This window comes from Lucilia cuprina, chromosome 2 (assembly GCF_022045245.1).
Source record: "Lucilia cuprina isolate Lc7/37 chromosome 2, ASM2204524v1, whole genome shotgun sequence".
Taxonomy (NCBI): Eukaryota; Metazoa; Arthropoda; class Insecta; order Diptera; family Calliphoridae; genus Lucilia; species Lucilia cuprina.
This window is the reverse complement of record NC_060950.1, coordinates 52,535,304-52,551,265: the sequence shown is the minus strand read 5'-3', so window position 1 is coordinate 52,551,265 and position 15,962 is coordinate 52,535,304. Positions and strand designations below refer to the sequence as shown.

General features: G+C 30.1%; 2 protein-coding genes across 2 annotated transcripts; one reads left to right on the top strand and one right to left on the bottom strand.

Annotated features, from left to right (window-relative positions):
- Positions 1–1,931: 1,931 nt before the first annotated feature.
- Positions 1,932–6,974, bottom strand: LOC111676612 (SWI/SNF-related matrix-associated actin-dependent regulator of chromatin subfamily A containing DEAD/H box 1 homolog). The gene is made up of 7 exons (XM_023437575.2): positions 6,265–6,974; positions 6,040–6,200; positions 5,022–5,974; positions 4,692–4,959; positions 3,670–3,816; positions 3,312–3,611; positions 1,932–3,255 (listed from the first exon to the last, which is right to left on the bottom strand). Exons 1-7 carry the CDS (start codon positions 6,383–6,385, stop codon positions 2,629–2,631), a joined length of 2,577 nt encoding a protein of 858 aa, XP_023293343.2. The 5' UTR covers positions 6,386–6,974; the 3' UTR covers positions 1,932–2,628.
- A 2,229-nt stretch (positions 6,975–9,203) lies between these two features.
- LOC111676653 (3-ketoacyl-CoA thiolase, mitochondrial) lies at positions 9,204–14,042 on the top strand. Its single transcript, XM_023437619.2, has 5 exons — positions 9,204–9,359; positions 9,795–9,961; positions 12,801–13,373; positions 13,432–13,787; positions 13,853–14,042. Exons 1-5 carry the CDS (start codon positions 9,341–9,343, stop codon positions 13,932–13,934), a joined length of 1,197 nt encoding a protein of 398 aa, XP_023293387.2. The 5' UTR covers positions 9,204–9,340; the 3' UTR covers positions 13,935–14,042.
- Positions 14,043–15,962: the final 1,920 nt, after the last annotated feature.

The following is a 15,962-nucleotide window of genomic DNA, read 5'->3' as shown; positions in this document are numbered from 1 at the left end:
GAACTCATGGAAAATACAAAGGAATTAGCATGCAAAAAGTTCAATTTTATTGTAAATTGAACAATGTTTTATGAAAAAAGTACCAAAAATGCGTAAAATGTTTACCCCTTTAACGCCGAATATCCGAAATGTATTAAATACAAAAATATTTTTTTAAGTTCACTGGTTTAAAAATTTAAACTCATTTACTTTATATTAAAGTTAAAAGGATAAAACAAAAAAAGAACAATTTTCAACTTCGCTTCAGGACATCCAAGGTTTTCTGTAATGACTGTCCGCATGATTACACTCTAATGATAGATCATTTTATATTGATTAACATGTTGTTGAATAAATCCATTAATATTGGTGTGATTCTGAGAAATTGAGTAAAAAATTCCAAAAAAAATCTTTAATAACATTTTTACAAAAACCACAATATCTCGAAAACTAGAACTAAAGGACATTTTCATAACAATTTTTAAAATCAGCAGATGGATATACATAGGAATCAGTTATTTTTATTTAAAAGGCATTATAGTTTAAACCAAGGATACCGACCGAAACGAACAGCGGTTACAGTAGGGTTGTCAATTATTCGTGTTTAAAATTATTCGAATAAAAACTTACAATATTTATACCCTACACCTCTTTAGTGGGGTGGGTATATTGGGTTTGTGCTAATGTTTGTAACGCATAATAATATTGGTCCTTTACCCACCTTAAAGTATACCAATCGGCTCAGAACCATTTTCTTAGTCGATTTAGCTGGCCCCTCTGTCCGTCCGTCCGTACATGTAAACCTTGTAATTAAACTACAGGTTGTAATTTTGAAAATAATTCAATGAAATTTGGTACATGATATTCTATTGCCCCAGGTTAAGATCGGTCCATTATTTCATCTGGTTTCCATACAACTGTACCCCCGAATAGGGCTTGTAAAAATTGTAATCAAACTACAGGTCGCAATTTTGGACATAATTCAACGAAATTTGGCATATGACCATACAACTGAATCCCCGAACCTTGTAATCAAACTACAGGCCACAATTTTGGAGATAATTCAATGGAATTTGGCACATGATTTTTTGTTTGGTACTATAGACGAAGCCTATTGAAAATAGTTAATATCGGTTCATTATTTCACCTAGGCCCCATAAAACTGAACCCGCCAAATAAGTTCATAATTATGTTTAATATACTCGTATCTCAACATAAAGCTGCAAAACCAAGTTCTATACTAGCCTCGATGACCCTGATGAACTTTATAATTATAGGAATTCATTTGACCCTAGCCCCTATAAAATGGCCTCATCAAAATTTTACTTATATATTCACGGTTTTATTAAACAATAAATGACTTAAGTATATCTGAGGCAAGGTACAATTCAAACTTACTTGTTTTTATTTTGTTTTGTTTTTTTTTCTCCTTTAAAATATTTTAAAATGTTATACCTTTTTGCATTTCAGGTGACGATGTGTAAGTGTAATAGTCAACCTTGTTCAGCATTTCGATAACGTTTACGCATTTAGTTAAGCAATGATCGAAAAAAAGTTCTATAGTTGATATGAAAAGTCGACTTTTTGATTTTTTCATTTAGTTAAAAGTCGACTTTTCGACAATAATCGACTTATCGATTTTTTTTCGACAAAAAGTCGATTGTTCGATTACGTTTTTGTAAGTTGTTGTCTATGTGGCGGTGAGTCGAATCGAAATGCAGAATACCAAAGTTGCCAAACGGAGAAAATTTCGATTCAAATTAAAATGTAGAATAGGAGCCAGTGTAATAATTACAAAAAATTTTATGTTTTCATGGAAATATATAAAACTATCAAAATATTAAATCTCGAGTGATATAGTGATAGAGTTCTAATTGAATTCATACTTAAACAGTTGTTTATAATCTTCGATTTATTTTTTCTCATACTTATAATCCTGTATATTAAGTATAACAACATCTTAGTTTCTGTATCTAGTTTTATATTCTTTATTTATAATAAATTTACTTTCTTAATTAATGTATCGGGAAATGTGTTTTGTTTTTATTTTTAATAAATAATAAAATATTGTATAAATGAAAATAAATTGTTCTTTTGTATTATTTAAAAAATGATTATATGAAAATATTTATATTCCAATCTAAGAAAGTGTAGTACAATTTCACTTTATTTTATTATTAACAACAGCAAAAATAATAATAGTTTTATTTATGTATTAGCAAAAGATCTAAGGTATTGTAAATAAATGTTAGTATGTATTACATATTTAAAAAATAATTCTTACGAGTTGAGTAAATTACAAGAATGTTTAGACGTAGTGCCAGTACAGCCAAATGAATTTCAATAACAATAATTTCATATTAAAAAGAAAAATCGAAATAAAATAAAAACTTATTACATTCTCTTGCTTTAGATATTTTGGTTGAAGGGTTATTTGGATGGTGATACAAAATGTCTACTTCTTCTAGAAATTTAAGATAGTTTGTATAATCAAATTTTATTGAAGAGTGATAGTAAAATAAAAAAAAACTTTAGTTTGTACCAAATTATTTAAATTAAGTAATAGATTTATAATATAATTAGTATCGAATCGTCGTAACGAATAGAATTTTATTTTATGAGTTCTGATAATAAAAACTAAATAAAATTCTACTTGGAAGGAGATGTTAATGAGTTATTAATTGATTTATTTAACTGTTCCTCTTCATCCTTATCCAGACCTAATGCCATAGTTAAAAGCCTCACAACGCACTTGGTTTCCTGCACTTCACCCTTCTCATTTGAGGTGATATCTTGCTCCAGTTTAAGTTTTTCTTCGGCCACCATCAACATGCCCTCCTCAATTGTGCCCTCTGTTATTAAACGATAAATGCTCACAGGTCTTGTTTGTCCCATACGATGGCAACGATCTTCGGCCTGTTTATCGTTGTAGGGATTGAAATCGATATCGTGTATAATACAAGTATCGGCGGCTGTTAAATTTATACCAACACCACCCGCCTTCGTGGACAACAGAAAAATAAAAATGTCCGAATCCTTATTAAAATCATTTATCATATCTTGACGTTCTTCAACGGCCGTTGAGCCATCTAGGCGACAAAAACCATGCTTACGTATGGTCAGATATCGCTCTACAATATCTAACATCATGGTAAATTGGCTGAAAATCAATACGCGATGTCCTTCCTCCTTTAGTTTGGGCAATAAAGTGTCTAAATGTTGAAATTTACCAGAGTCCAATATAAGTCTATCAGGTATCTTTACATCAAAAAGTTCCTGGAAAAAACACAACAGTTCACAACACACTCCACCGTAATAAACTAAACACTTACATATTTATTACAGAGTTGCATTACTTGAAAATCGGACATAATTGCCAATTCTTCAAATATATATTGTGGATTTGTTTTCTTATATGAAGTTACATTTGCCAAACGTTTAGAGAATTCCCTTAGTTTTTCATCACTAAAATAGTAACGTGCCAACAGTGGGTGATTCGCTAATTTACGCATCTCCATCATAATTGTAACACCGGCACGATCGCCACTGCACAGTTCTGCTCGTGTTGATGAATAGTAATCTACTAGTTCGTTGTAGTAACGCTTTTGTGACTCGGACATTGTCACTTTTTCCTAAGAGAAAAATAATGCTTTAGTTTCATACATTTGTCGTACTTTTCCTTGTACTTACAACATAAGATGTTTTTTTGGGCAAATTACTCAGAACATCTTTCTTCAAACGTCTTAATACAAAAGGTTTCATAATACGTTTGGCTCTCTCTACTTGGGTTTCTTGAAATTGTGAGACTTCTTCATTGCCATTTTCGGTTTTGTTTTTCTGTTTGAAAAATTAAATGTAATAATAAATTTTAAAATGCGGTCTGAAAATTAAATTAATTAATTAAAATTAATGAAAACTTTTACTTGATGACTCTCATATTGAACATAAAAGAGATAGTTATGAGAAACATGACTTACAAAAATGTTTATTCACTTATAATGAGACAGCAGTTTGATCAGACAGTCTAGAACTATATATTTAACCTATCACCTGACTACTACATATGCTGATCCTTCGATACTAAATTGACGACTATATTCACCTTCATTAACAAAAAGTACATTTGTGTAGAATAACGAGTTAGAGCAAACAATGAGGTTAGACGTTAGTGAAAATCCGTTTTTTTCGAGCATTGGCTCTTCTACGAACTGCTGGGAAATGCATCTATCTATCTATCTATCTATCTAACTATCTATCTATCTATCTATCTATCTATCTATTTATCTATCTATCTATCTATCTATCTATCTATCTATCTATCTATCTATCTATCTATCTATCTATCTATCTATCTATCTATCTATCTATCTATCTATCTATCTATCAATCAATCAATCAATCAATCAATCAATCAATCAATCAATCAATCAATCTATCTATCTATCTATCTATCTATCTATCTATCTATCTATCTATCTATCTATCTATCTATCTATCTATCTATCTATCTATCTATCTACCTATCTATCTATCTATCTATCTATCTATCTATCTATCTATCTATCTATCTATCTATCTATCTATCTATCTATCTATCTATCTATCTATCTATCTATCTATCTATCTATCTATCTATCTATCTATCTATCTATCTTTCTATCTATCGATCTATCGATCTATCTCACTATGTAACAATAACAAACTCAACTTACCTTGCCAAATAAACTCTTAATATCTTCAACATTTTTACCAAAGAAACTGGGCATAACAAAGCATAGCAGTGACATCAACTCCAAGAGATTATTTTGCAATGGGGTGCCAGTCAATAAAATACGCATTTCGGCATTGATAGTAATTAAATTGGAATAACGGGCAGTTGTCATATTTTTCAACATATGCGCTTCATCAAAGATCACATAATGTAATTTACAAACCCGAAACATTTTGCGTTCCTCGGGTGTACTGGAAACAATGTGGTATCTAAAAATATATATTAATTGTAATAGCCAAACATAAAACATTTTTTTACACTAAAAACTTACGTTGTTAAAAGAACATCAAAACCACTAAAGCCTTCTTTAGCAAAACGTATACGCATACGTCTTCTTTCCTCCTGTGACCCATGGTATTTTTCTACAATTAAACTGGGACACCATCTGGCTAACTCACCAGCCCAATTATCCAATGTGGACGAGGGAACAACAATTAAATGAGCCGCCTTGGAGAGCTTGTTTTCTTTTAGATATGCTAAGAATGCTATAACTTGTATAGTTTTACCCAAACCCATTTCATCAGCAAGAATGCCGTTCATCTGTTGCTTATTCATCACTGTCAGCCAGTTGAGACCAATCAGTTGGTAGTCTGCCAATTTGAACTTGTCATTGAGAATTTTCGGTTGCTCCACAATGCCAGCTCCAGCCTCAATGGCAGCTTCTAGTCGTTGTACTAATTTGTTGCATTTAGTCAATATATTGGCAACATTATTTTGCTTATTGATAAGTTCCTGGGCATTGTTCAGTAGTTCGGCTGACAGGGCTTTATTTGATTCTAGCTTCTTACGCAAATCTGCCCAATCTTTAAAAGGCCTTAAATCAACAATAAGACTTGCTTTCTTTTCGGACAGAGTTTTAACCGTTTGCAGTTCCATTAATGTGGCAGTGTTCATAAATTCAAATACTTTTTTACGTTGGCCGGACATTTCCCTTGATTCTTCACCATCACTATCTTCACTGTCGTAAACTTGGCCTTTTGCATATGATTCGTCGGCCGAATCATCTGCTTCTGAATCATAATTAGCAGATTTCTTTGACTTTGATGAGTGATGCTTTGAACTGCCATTGGTGGCAGGTTTAGCTGTATCTACCGTCGTCGGTTTGGCCGTGGAAGTATTGCCAGTTGACTGGCTGGAACGACTCTTAGGTTGACATTTCTCTTTGAGATAACGTAAAGCGGCCGATACATCCCAACCACTATGAACCAAGGCATCTTGTATGTCCTTTAAATGCAAGACGCCATTAGTGATTGTATAAAGCACATACTCAGACTCTTCCAACTACTTACCATAGTATCATATTCTGAAGAGATTTTGGCCGCCGCTAAAAATCGTTCCTCCTTCTCTTTGACCGTTAATTCCAACTTGGTTTTCTTAGGAGAATTACCATCAGCCTCATCGGTATCACTGTCTGCCATAACCTGTATACGTTTCTTGCCGGGTACACGCTCTTTATTACAAAATAAATAGTTATCTCCGTAATTTGTCAATTGCAAAACTTCTAATTAACTTACCAGTTTTTGCTCCAGCGCCTGCTGTTGCGGCATTTTTATTAATACGAAATTGTCTTAAATCACTGAGGCTTGATTTCGGTGGTGGTGGTTTAACCACTGAAGTTGATTCGGTTTCAGACATTTTATCACTTGTTTAAATTTTATTTAGATGTTGTGATTTTGTTTTACACTTTTTAATTTATTTTTTGTAAATATTAACAAAAAATAAATACAATTTAGTTTGGAGAATTCGAATTCTATTTTCTTTAAATTTTAACACATTTGTGAAATTTTCCTGTATTTTTTTGCTTTTTCTTCTTTGAGACAAATTCTTACGGCGGCTTCTCTGCAAAAAACGTTAACGTCTGTTGCTCGCTGCTTCTTACTTGATGCAGCTCAGCAATTTTTGCTGAGTTTGACACACAAACACGTATAAAACTAATGGGGCGATTTTGCTGAGATACCCCGACTCTCAGTAGCTTGCTGAGTTCATATAAAAAACACAGATTTGCTGAGACGCTGCTTTGCTAAGCACAGCTTGCAGAGATGCGGCTGACAACGTTGGCGACTGACTCTAAAGTTTTCGTCGGCGGGCGCTTGTTTGCAATTATCCCGCTCGTATGCAAAGAACTGCGTCGGCAAACATTTACACGGTGGCGGCTGATTTAAAGAATTCGTCGGCGTCTTGAAATCGACCCTAAGCCGGCTAAGTTTACAAATGTTTTTAAATTTTCAACGATTTTAAAAATTAAATTCGAGGGACAAAAAATTTATTTTTTGAAGCAAATATTTTAAAAATTATGATTTTTAAATTGTCTACATGAAATCGGGACTTAATAAAAAAAACCAAACTCAATATCAAATGAGACAAACCCCAATACACTTTACAGTGAAACCAGTTTATAACGAACACCAGGAGAGATTTTTGTAGTTCCAAATATAAAGTGTATTACGAAATTAAATAATTATGAATTATATATTTATTTAAAATTTTTCCTTACAAACCGTTTAAAATTTAAGAAAACAATCAACTACAGAAATGTACCAAAGATCTCAATAAACAACTTACGAGTCTCGTAAAGTCGTCATGCATTGACAAAAACATTAGGATGAAAAGCCACCTACCTCAACCTTTAAATATACGTGATGGACTCTGAATTCTAAAATGATAAAAACAATATTTTTGCAAATCCCGAAGAAGTATTACTGAGAAATAAAATTCTTTAGCACAGAGGAAAGTTGAAAAAGATTCTTCAGGAAATCGTAGTTAGTCAGTCCCGCGACAAAATGTGAGGCAAAAATAATCAGGTCTCCCGAGAGGTTGACACCTGAGAAAAAAAATAAGAACCTCAAATCAAAACTTATAAGTAGAAATTTATTAGAGATTATGGCTTATATAGGCAAGGTTATTGAAATAAAGAAATTGGAAAATCAGAATCCTGCGAATAAGGGTTACAACGCCAAGCCAGACATGTCAACATTGATGGTAAAGATATCTCAAAAGTAAGAACGAGGACGGAGAAACTAGACGATAGAAAAGGGAAAGAGCCGCCACCAGAGTCAAATTTTAATTAATTAGTGACTGTAAACCATAGCTGTAAAATAATGATTAATAATCGTAATCATTATTAATTAGATTATTTTTATTAAATAGGTAAAATTAATGATTAATTAACGATTATTTTTAATTTTTTTAATTAATTGTTGATTACGATTAAATATAATCTAAAAATAATCAGGGATTAATTGAAACTAATGAAAATAATCAAAAAAAAAAAAATCAAAATTAATAAAAAATTAGTTGATTATTTTTAAGGATTAACTTTGATTAATTTTGATTATTTTCCATATATTTAGTATAATTTCCTCCCAAAAAAGCTCTAAGAAAAATTTAATTATTTTTCCGGCAATCCGCTAAAAATTACATATTTTTGAGATCCATTTCGAAAAGATTGCAGTATTTTTTTCTAATATCTTGTACTGAGATCAAGAGTTTCAATCCAAATAAACTTGATAAATATATTATTTTCAATAAAAGAGTCATCTAATCGAATAGTGTGTAAATTGAAAAACAGTTTTCCATTACACGTAATGTAAAAAGATAGAGAATTGTACCAAATATATTGAAATTAATCCTTGAAAATAATCAAATTAATTATTTGATTAATTTTGATTATTTTTGATTATTTTCATTAATTAATTAATTATTTTCATTTTAATTAATCCTGATTATTTTTAGATTAATTTTAATCGTAATCAATTAATAATCAGAAATTTTATACATACTAGAAAATTAAATAATCATTACGATTATTTTTGAAAAATAATTTAATTGATTATTAATCGTAATCGAAATTTTACTGCTATGCTGTAAACTATTATTTATTAGGGTCCTTGTTAAATTAAAAGAATCAGTTTACATCGGAAGAGTTATGAATCAAAATTTAACAAAAAAAAAAAAAAACTACAACATTTTCTTTAAATATATGAATACAATTTTCACAAAGACTATGCAATATAATTGCATACAATTCAGCACACATACTTTCTTGAATCCTGTTAAAAACGGAATCAGGCCACGATTGTATATGCTGTTAATAATATCCGTTAGAGTGACGATATATGTACAAAATTTGAAAAGAAATTGTGTTATGTCAATAAAATTCATATAGAGGAAAATTTTGGAATCAGTCTATAATTGGTCGTAGCTCTCATTAGAGGTTCTCTTCACAAATTAATATTACCAAATAGTTTTACGCCATATACTGATTATTTATATATTTTCTGTAGTACAGTGTAATTTTAAGATCGTAATTAAAATTAAAAATATGCAAAAATTAAGAGAAAGAATTGATAAGAGAAATAAAAGTGTGCAAACACAAACACATACATATGTATATTCATAGAGAAGACGACTTGATAAAAAAACGTTCGGATTTGTTCATATTTAATTTTCAACTCAACCAACTCAACAAGAAATTTACGAAATAACAGACGTTATTTGCTAGTCATAGGATTTGGACGGCAAATAATTTATAAACGAATTAAATAAACTTAATACATACTTTGCAAATATTAAAAAAGAAAGTGTAAAAATATGTCTGCCGTTACAAAAGGTAAATAAATTATTTTATTTTTGTTTTTAATTGTAAATAAATTGTGGTTTTATAATTGAAAATTGTTATGTTGAGCAGTTCGTTAATGACGTTGAAAATTGTTTATTTTGTACTAAATTATTTGTACTTTGGACTTTTGTCTCTTTGTTCATATGTATGGTGGGATGTGTATGTTTTATTTGTTGTTTTTCTTATCTTTATTAACTTTGTTTTTTTTGCCATCTCATTTTCACCGGTTGCACACAAAATAGAGAGACAAATGAACTTTGAACAAATACTTATTTTGAGATTGTTTTTTTCTTGTTTCATATTTGGAACAAATTAAAATAAACTTGAATGTTGTTTTTGTTATTATGTATTAATTTATATTTTATTATTTGTTTAATAAATATTGATGTTTTGTAAATAACAAATTTTTATTACATTTATTTTAAGGAGTTTACATTGTTGCTGCTAAGCGCACAGCTTTTGGCACTTTTGGAGGTGCTTTAAAGAACATCAATCAAACCCAATTGCAGACCACAGCTGCCAAGGCCGCACTTGCTTCTTCTGGCTTAAGTCCTGAACAAGTTGACACTGTGGTTGTTGGACACATTATGACAGTAAGTAGGATTTTGTTTTATATTTATTATATATATAAATAACAATAGACAACTCAAATTGAATAGATTTCAATTCCGTTGAATAATTTAATAACTATATTAATTAATTCAAACTTCTCTTTAAAATCGTTAAGTAACCGTTTAAATACTTATTTTTATTATAATGTTTATTTTCCAATCATTTTTAATTCCTTTTTTTGCAATTTGCACATCTTATAATTCCATACAATGTACATATTCCTGAATGCTTATTAATTTTATAATTGTAATCTATGCATAAAATCACAGTATGTTTATAATCCATAATACATCTCACCCAAATCTTATCATTACTAAAATGATATCATTATCACAAAAAAAAAATGAATTAACAAAAATGTTTTTTTTTACACCGACACGGTTTTTTCCATACATGTGTATTTAAGTATCTGAAATTAAATTTGGGTTATCGGTAAGAGCGCTTTATTTTCTAATACGCTTTTTGTTTGTATATAATTTTTGCAAACATTCTGTAGTCAAATCCAGCAAACATATAGAATGTATGTACATACTACATATTTATTAGAGTATTCAAACGATTAATCGTCGTTCGGTTAATCGATTAATTTTTGACGATTAATCGTTCGAATAAATGAAAATAGTCAAATTTCAAATAACGAATAATCCGAATAATTTCTATCAATTAACCGATTAAGAAAAACTCACTATTTAGCAGTAAAATTACTATGTATTTTCTACAAATTTAATATTTTTATAATAAATTTTCTTCTTTTCTTAATTTCATAATCAATTTTCTATAATAAAGAAAATATATTTGATGATTTTTGAAAAGAAATCATGGAAATAATTATATCGCTTTTATTTTTACAACCAATTTTTTTGAGAACATTGTTGTATTCTCAAGTATTTATAATAAGTTTTCAGCAACAGTTATAGTTGAACTAGTGTTCAATGGAACGTATGAATTCTAGAACTCGTTGAAAATCTTAAAAACAGTAATGTCTTTATATAGAAAAGCATTTCACATTAACAGGAATAATTTCTAGTATTTGATAAAAAACTAAACAAAGAATTGAAGTGAAAATAATATTTTTGTTTATAAACATGAAAAAAATCTATACGTACAGGAAACTGTGGACCATTAGTATTAGCTCTGTGTACTCAGTTTTTCATAATCAGCTCTTATGCTCCTGTAAAAGGACTTTAAACTTTAAAAGACATCCAATTTCAAAAAATGGAATTCCAAATTTATATTAAAAAGTTGGTATTAATATTAATTTCAAATGAAGCTAAGTTCCTCTGCTTCGAAATAATATAATTTATTTCAAATCATCAAGATCATCAAGAAAGAATTGGAAATCTTAAAGAAAATTTGTCACAAAAAAGTAGTTAAAAGTTTTTGAGTCGTAAATGAAACCTTTTTATATTTAATTTTTTTTTGTTTTTTCTCTAAGTGAGACAGGTAAATAATATACATAGATAGAATGTACAACATTGGCATTATAAAATATATATAAATGTTTTAAATATTCGTTTGTAGTCCTTTAAACTTTGAAATCCTTTTATAAGGACATAAAAATCGGAGTACGCAATTCTATAAGAGGAATTTATTTTCACATGCTTATCAACTTTTTCATGTTTGAATGCTTTTTTCAAAATTGTTACAGGGTGTATATGAAGAAAATTATTGTTAAAAGCAATAATAACATCTAGTTTCCTTTTATTCGAATAACCGAATAATTTTTAATTATCCGATTATTAACCGGCTAACGTAAAACCTTAAATAATTATTTGTCGAATAAACCGAATAAGACAAAAACCCTAATATTTAAATACCCAAATATGAATTTAAGTTTGTCATTTTCAATTGGAATCCTTATATTTGTATATGTATAATGGAGTCCATTTAGCCATTCCCGTCCGTATATATGTAAAATCTGTTTTGAAAATTTGCACAGATCTGCAAAATCGACCCATATTTAACGGACATATGAGCACAATTTCGAAATAGACCAGAAAAATATTACGTTTTTTAGAAACTAACCAGTAAAAAATAATTGATATCATACTTACATACATACTACATCTTAATTACATCTAAAAATGCTATTACATACTATTCACTTTTATAAACCAAATATTTCTTTACAAATGAAAACCCAGTTAAAAGTAAGAAAAGAGTTGTAGAAAAGTCATTACAAATAACATATTTGAAGTACATTAAGTTTTGGTATAAAGTCAGTGAAATCTTCATAAGAGTGTCATTAAGAGAATGTGTGAAAATACTACATCTGGTGAAAATACTACATCTTTTTCTACACATTTTTTGCTGGGTATAGAAGCTTTTTCAACAAATTTTGTTTGTTTGAAAATTGTTAAAACCGATTGTCACATCTTACAACGTTGTCAGTAAAATGTTCAGAAAATCTCAAATGATCGTCTGACTTACAAATTTTCTTTTGCAACGTTGTCAGAAAAAGCATTACCTAAAATATTGCAAGACAAAATATGTAAGTTGACAGTTTTATTAAGCATTTTTGCGCATTTTACTGCCAACGTTGTAAGATCTAACAATCGTGTATACATAGCATTAGAATCGATTAAAAATTTCATATATATAGCTCTCATCCACATTTAGAATATTTGTATAACCAAAAAATTTTGCACGAATACATAAATCTTATATCAGCAGAAACCGCATTACCAACTAAAACCAAAGTTCCCATAAAAAGTCCACTTTCGAAAATCTATTAATAAAATATAATACTTTTTCGTATCGGCCTATAAGTAGCCTTACATAAAATTTCGAATTTTATTAATATGTATTTTCTTTTATCAGTCATCGTCTACCGATGGTACCTACTTGCCACGTCACGTCTCCCTTGGCTGTGGTGTACCAATCGAAAAACCTGCTCTTGGTGTTAACCGTCTCTGTGGTTCCGGTTTCCAATCAATTGTCAACGGTGCCCAAGATATCATTATGGGTAGCGCCAAGGTTTCCCTAACTGGCGGTGTTGAGAATATGTCTCAAAGTCCATTCATTGCTCGCAATATGCGTTTTGGCACATCTTTAGGCACTAACTATCAGCTGGAAGATGCATTGTGGGCTGGTCTTACTGATACCTACTGCAAATTACCCATGGCATTAACTGCTGAAAATTTGGCTGATCAATATAAAATTTCCCGCGAACGTGTTGATGAATTCTCTTTGCGCTCACAAAAGAACTGGGAGAAGGCTCAAAATGAGGGTGTCTTTAATACAGAAATTACACCAATTAAATTGAAGGTTAAGGGCAAAGAAGTCGATTTTGTTGTTGATGAACATCCTAGACCAAAGACCACACTCGAAGGTTTGGCTAAATTACCATCTTTGTTCAAGAAGAATGGTGTTGTAACTGCTGGTACTGCTTCGGTAAGTTAACTTGAAAAATAGAAAATCATAATATCAATTATGTAAATGTTTTCTCTAGGGTATCTGTGATGGTGCTTCTGCTGTTGTTATTGCTTCAGAGGCCGCTCTTAAAGAATACAATTTGAAACCTTTGGCCCGTTTAGTAGCCTACTCTTATGTTGGTTGCCCACCAGAAATTATGGGTATCGGTCCAGTTTCTGCCATACAAAATGTTTTGAAAGTTAGCGGTCTTAAAATGGATGACATCGATTTGTTTGAAATTAACGAAGCTTTTGCTTCCCAAACTCTTGCCTGTGCCGATGCTCTTGGTTTGGACATGAATAAATTGAATGTTAATGGCGGTGCCATTGCTTTGGGCCATCCTTTGGGTGCCAGTGGTAATCGTATTATGGGTCACTTAACCCATGAGTTGCAGTAAGTATTTTATAATTTTTTGTAAAAAGCAATAAATTAACATACATATTTTTCATTACTTTTAGACGCAAGAATCTTAAGTACGCCATCGGTTCAGCTTGTATTGGTGGTGGTCAAGGTATCGCCCTATTGATTGAATCCTGTTAAAATTTAATTTAAGAAATTTGTTGAAATTATTGTGTTTTTAAAATGCATTTATTAAACCTTAAAGTTCTAAACAAAAACAAAATAAATCCATTAGTATAAGTTTATTTACAAAAATGTCTGTTATTAGTATCTCGTTTATAATAAAATCTTAAAAAAAGTACATAAAATATATGGAAATCACAATCTTTTAATAAAATTAGATTGTCAATTATTAAAATCTTGCTGAAAATCGCAATAGTTATCAGTTGCGTATAAGTTTTCTTCATTCTTATCAATTTCCTTTAAACATTTTCCAAAATTTGTTTTCCTTTCGATAATATTGTTAATAGTTTGTAATAGTTTTATTTTTGCACCTTTCATTTCATTGCTATCCGTATAAACAATTTCTTGCTCTAAAGTATCACACCTCAAGTCCAGCAAATAATTTCTCCATTGTCTATGCATGAAATATGCCATAATTCCCATGACTATTATAAAAAATAGGTATCCATTGGAAATTTCAATTTGCTCATAGGAAATATCGTATAAATCTGGCAAACATATTCGTTTGAAAATCAATGACATTGACCGTTTGCAATCTCCCAACCATAATAATGGCAAAATACTAATAACAATTATATATAAATAATTAATTATTGGTTGTGTTTGCACTAGAAGTACTTCGTAAGCGTTCATTATTAGGAATAATGTTCAAATAATAGTTTTATCTTTCTTGCTATATTTTCATTGATTAAACAAATAAAAAACTAAAAAAATTACAAGGAAATTGTATATATAGGGTGTCTATCTTATGAAAATATATTAAATTTAATAATCAAATAATTTTCAATGAAATTTTTTCATTCAATACAAACAAATAAAAGAAATACTTTATTTGTATTGAAAAACATTCATGTGAATTATTTCGAAGCCTAAAACTATGCTTTACATTTTAATATCCTTAATTATACACACCATCTAAAAGATGGGGTTATATTGGTTTTGTCATTCCGTTTGTAACACATCAAAATGTTGATCATAGACCCATAAAAGTATATTTATTCTGGGTTCTTATTAAATGCTAAGACGATCTAACCCATCCGTCTGTCTGTGGAATCCGAACCAAAAGAGCTAGAGGCTTGAAATTTTACACAAATTGTGTAGGGTATAAGGTTTTTATAACCTACACAATTTTAGTGGGAAGGGTATATTAGGTTTGTGCTGATATTTGTAACGCACAATAATATTGATCATATACCTACCTTTAAGTATACCAATCGGATCAGAATAATTTCAGAGACGATTTAGCTATGTCCGTCCGTCTATCTGCCTAAATAAACATTGTAATCAAACTACAGATCGCAATTTCCAAGATAATTTGGTACATGCTAATCTATTGTGCCAGGAACGTAGCCTATTGAAAATGGTTAAGATCGATCCATTATTTCATCTAGCCCCCATACAAATGAAACGCCGAATAGGGCTTGTAAACCTTGTAATCAAAATACAGGTCACAATTTTGGAGATAATTCCATGAAATTTGACATATGAAATTTTATGGTACCGCAGACGAAACATATTGAAAATGGGTAACATCGGTCTATTATTTTACGTAGCACCCATACATCAGCACCCGCCGAATAGGGCTTTTAAGTTCATAATTATGTTTAATATTCTCGTATCTCGACAAAAAGCTGCAAAACCAAGATCTATACTAGCCTTGATTATCCTAATGAACTTTAGAATTATAGGGCCTCATTTGACTCTAGCCCCTATAAAAAGCCCCCTTCAAAATTTAACTTAAATATTAACAGTTTTTTAAAGCAATAAATGTCTTAAGTATATCTGAGGCAAGGTAAAATTCAACAAACATATATGTTTTATTATGGGAACTAAATCAAGTTTTTTCGTATACATGTGTAGGGTATTATATACTCGACCTTGCCCGACTATAACTTTTTACTTGTTTGGTATTAAAAATGGGCCATATCGGTCCACATTTTCGTATAGCCGCCATACAAATGACCCTCCAAAAAAAAACAGCTTTAA

Bases quoted from the DNA above. Each gene is read 5' to 3' on its own strand.
- LOC111676653 (XM_023437619.2), top strand. The intron at 9,962-12,800 runs GTAAGTAGGATT...TTCTTTTATCAG, and splicing joins TTGTTGGACACATTATGACA to TCATCGTCTACCGATGGTAC. The intron at 13,374-13,431 runs GTAAGTTAACTT...TGTTTTCTCTAG, and splicing joins TAACTGCTGGTACTGCTTCG to GGTATCTGTGATGGTGCTTC.
- LOC111676612 (XM_023437575.2), bottom strand. From the start codon at position 6,385: ATGTCTGAAACCGAATCAACTTCAGTGGTTAAACCACCACCACCGAAA. The intron at 5,975-6,039 runs GTAAGTAGTTGG...TTGCATTTAAAG, and splicing joins CTTCAGAATATGATACTATG to GACATACAAGATGCCTTGGT. The intron at 3,256-3,311 runs GTAAGTGTTTAG...TGTTTTTTCCAG, and splicing joins TGCAACTCTGTAATAAATAT to GAACTTTTTGATGTAAAGAT.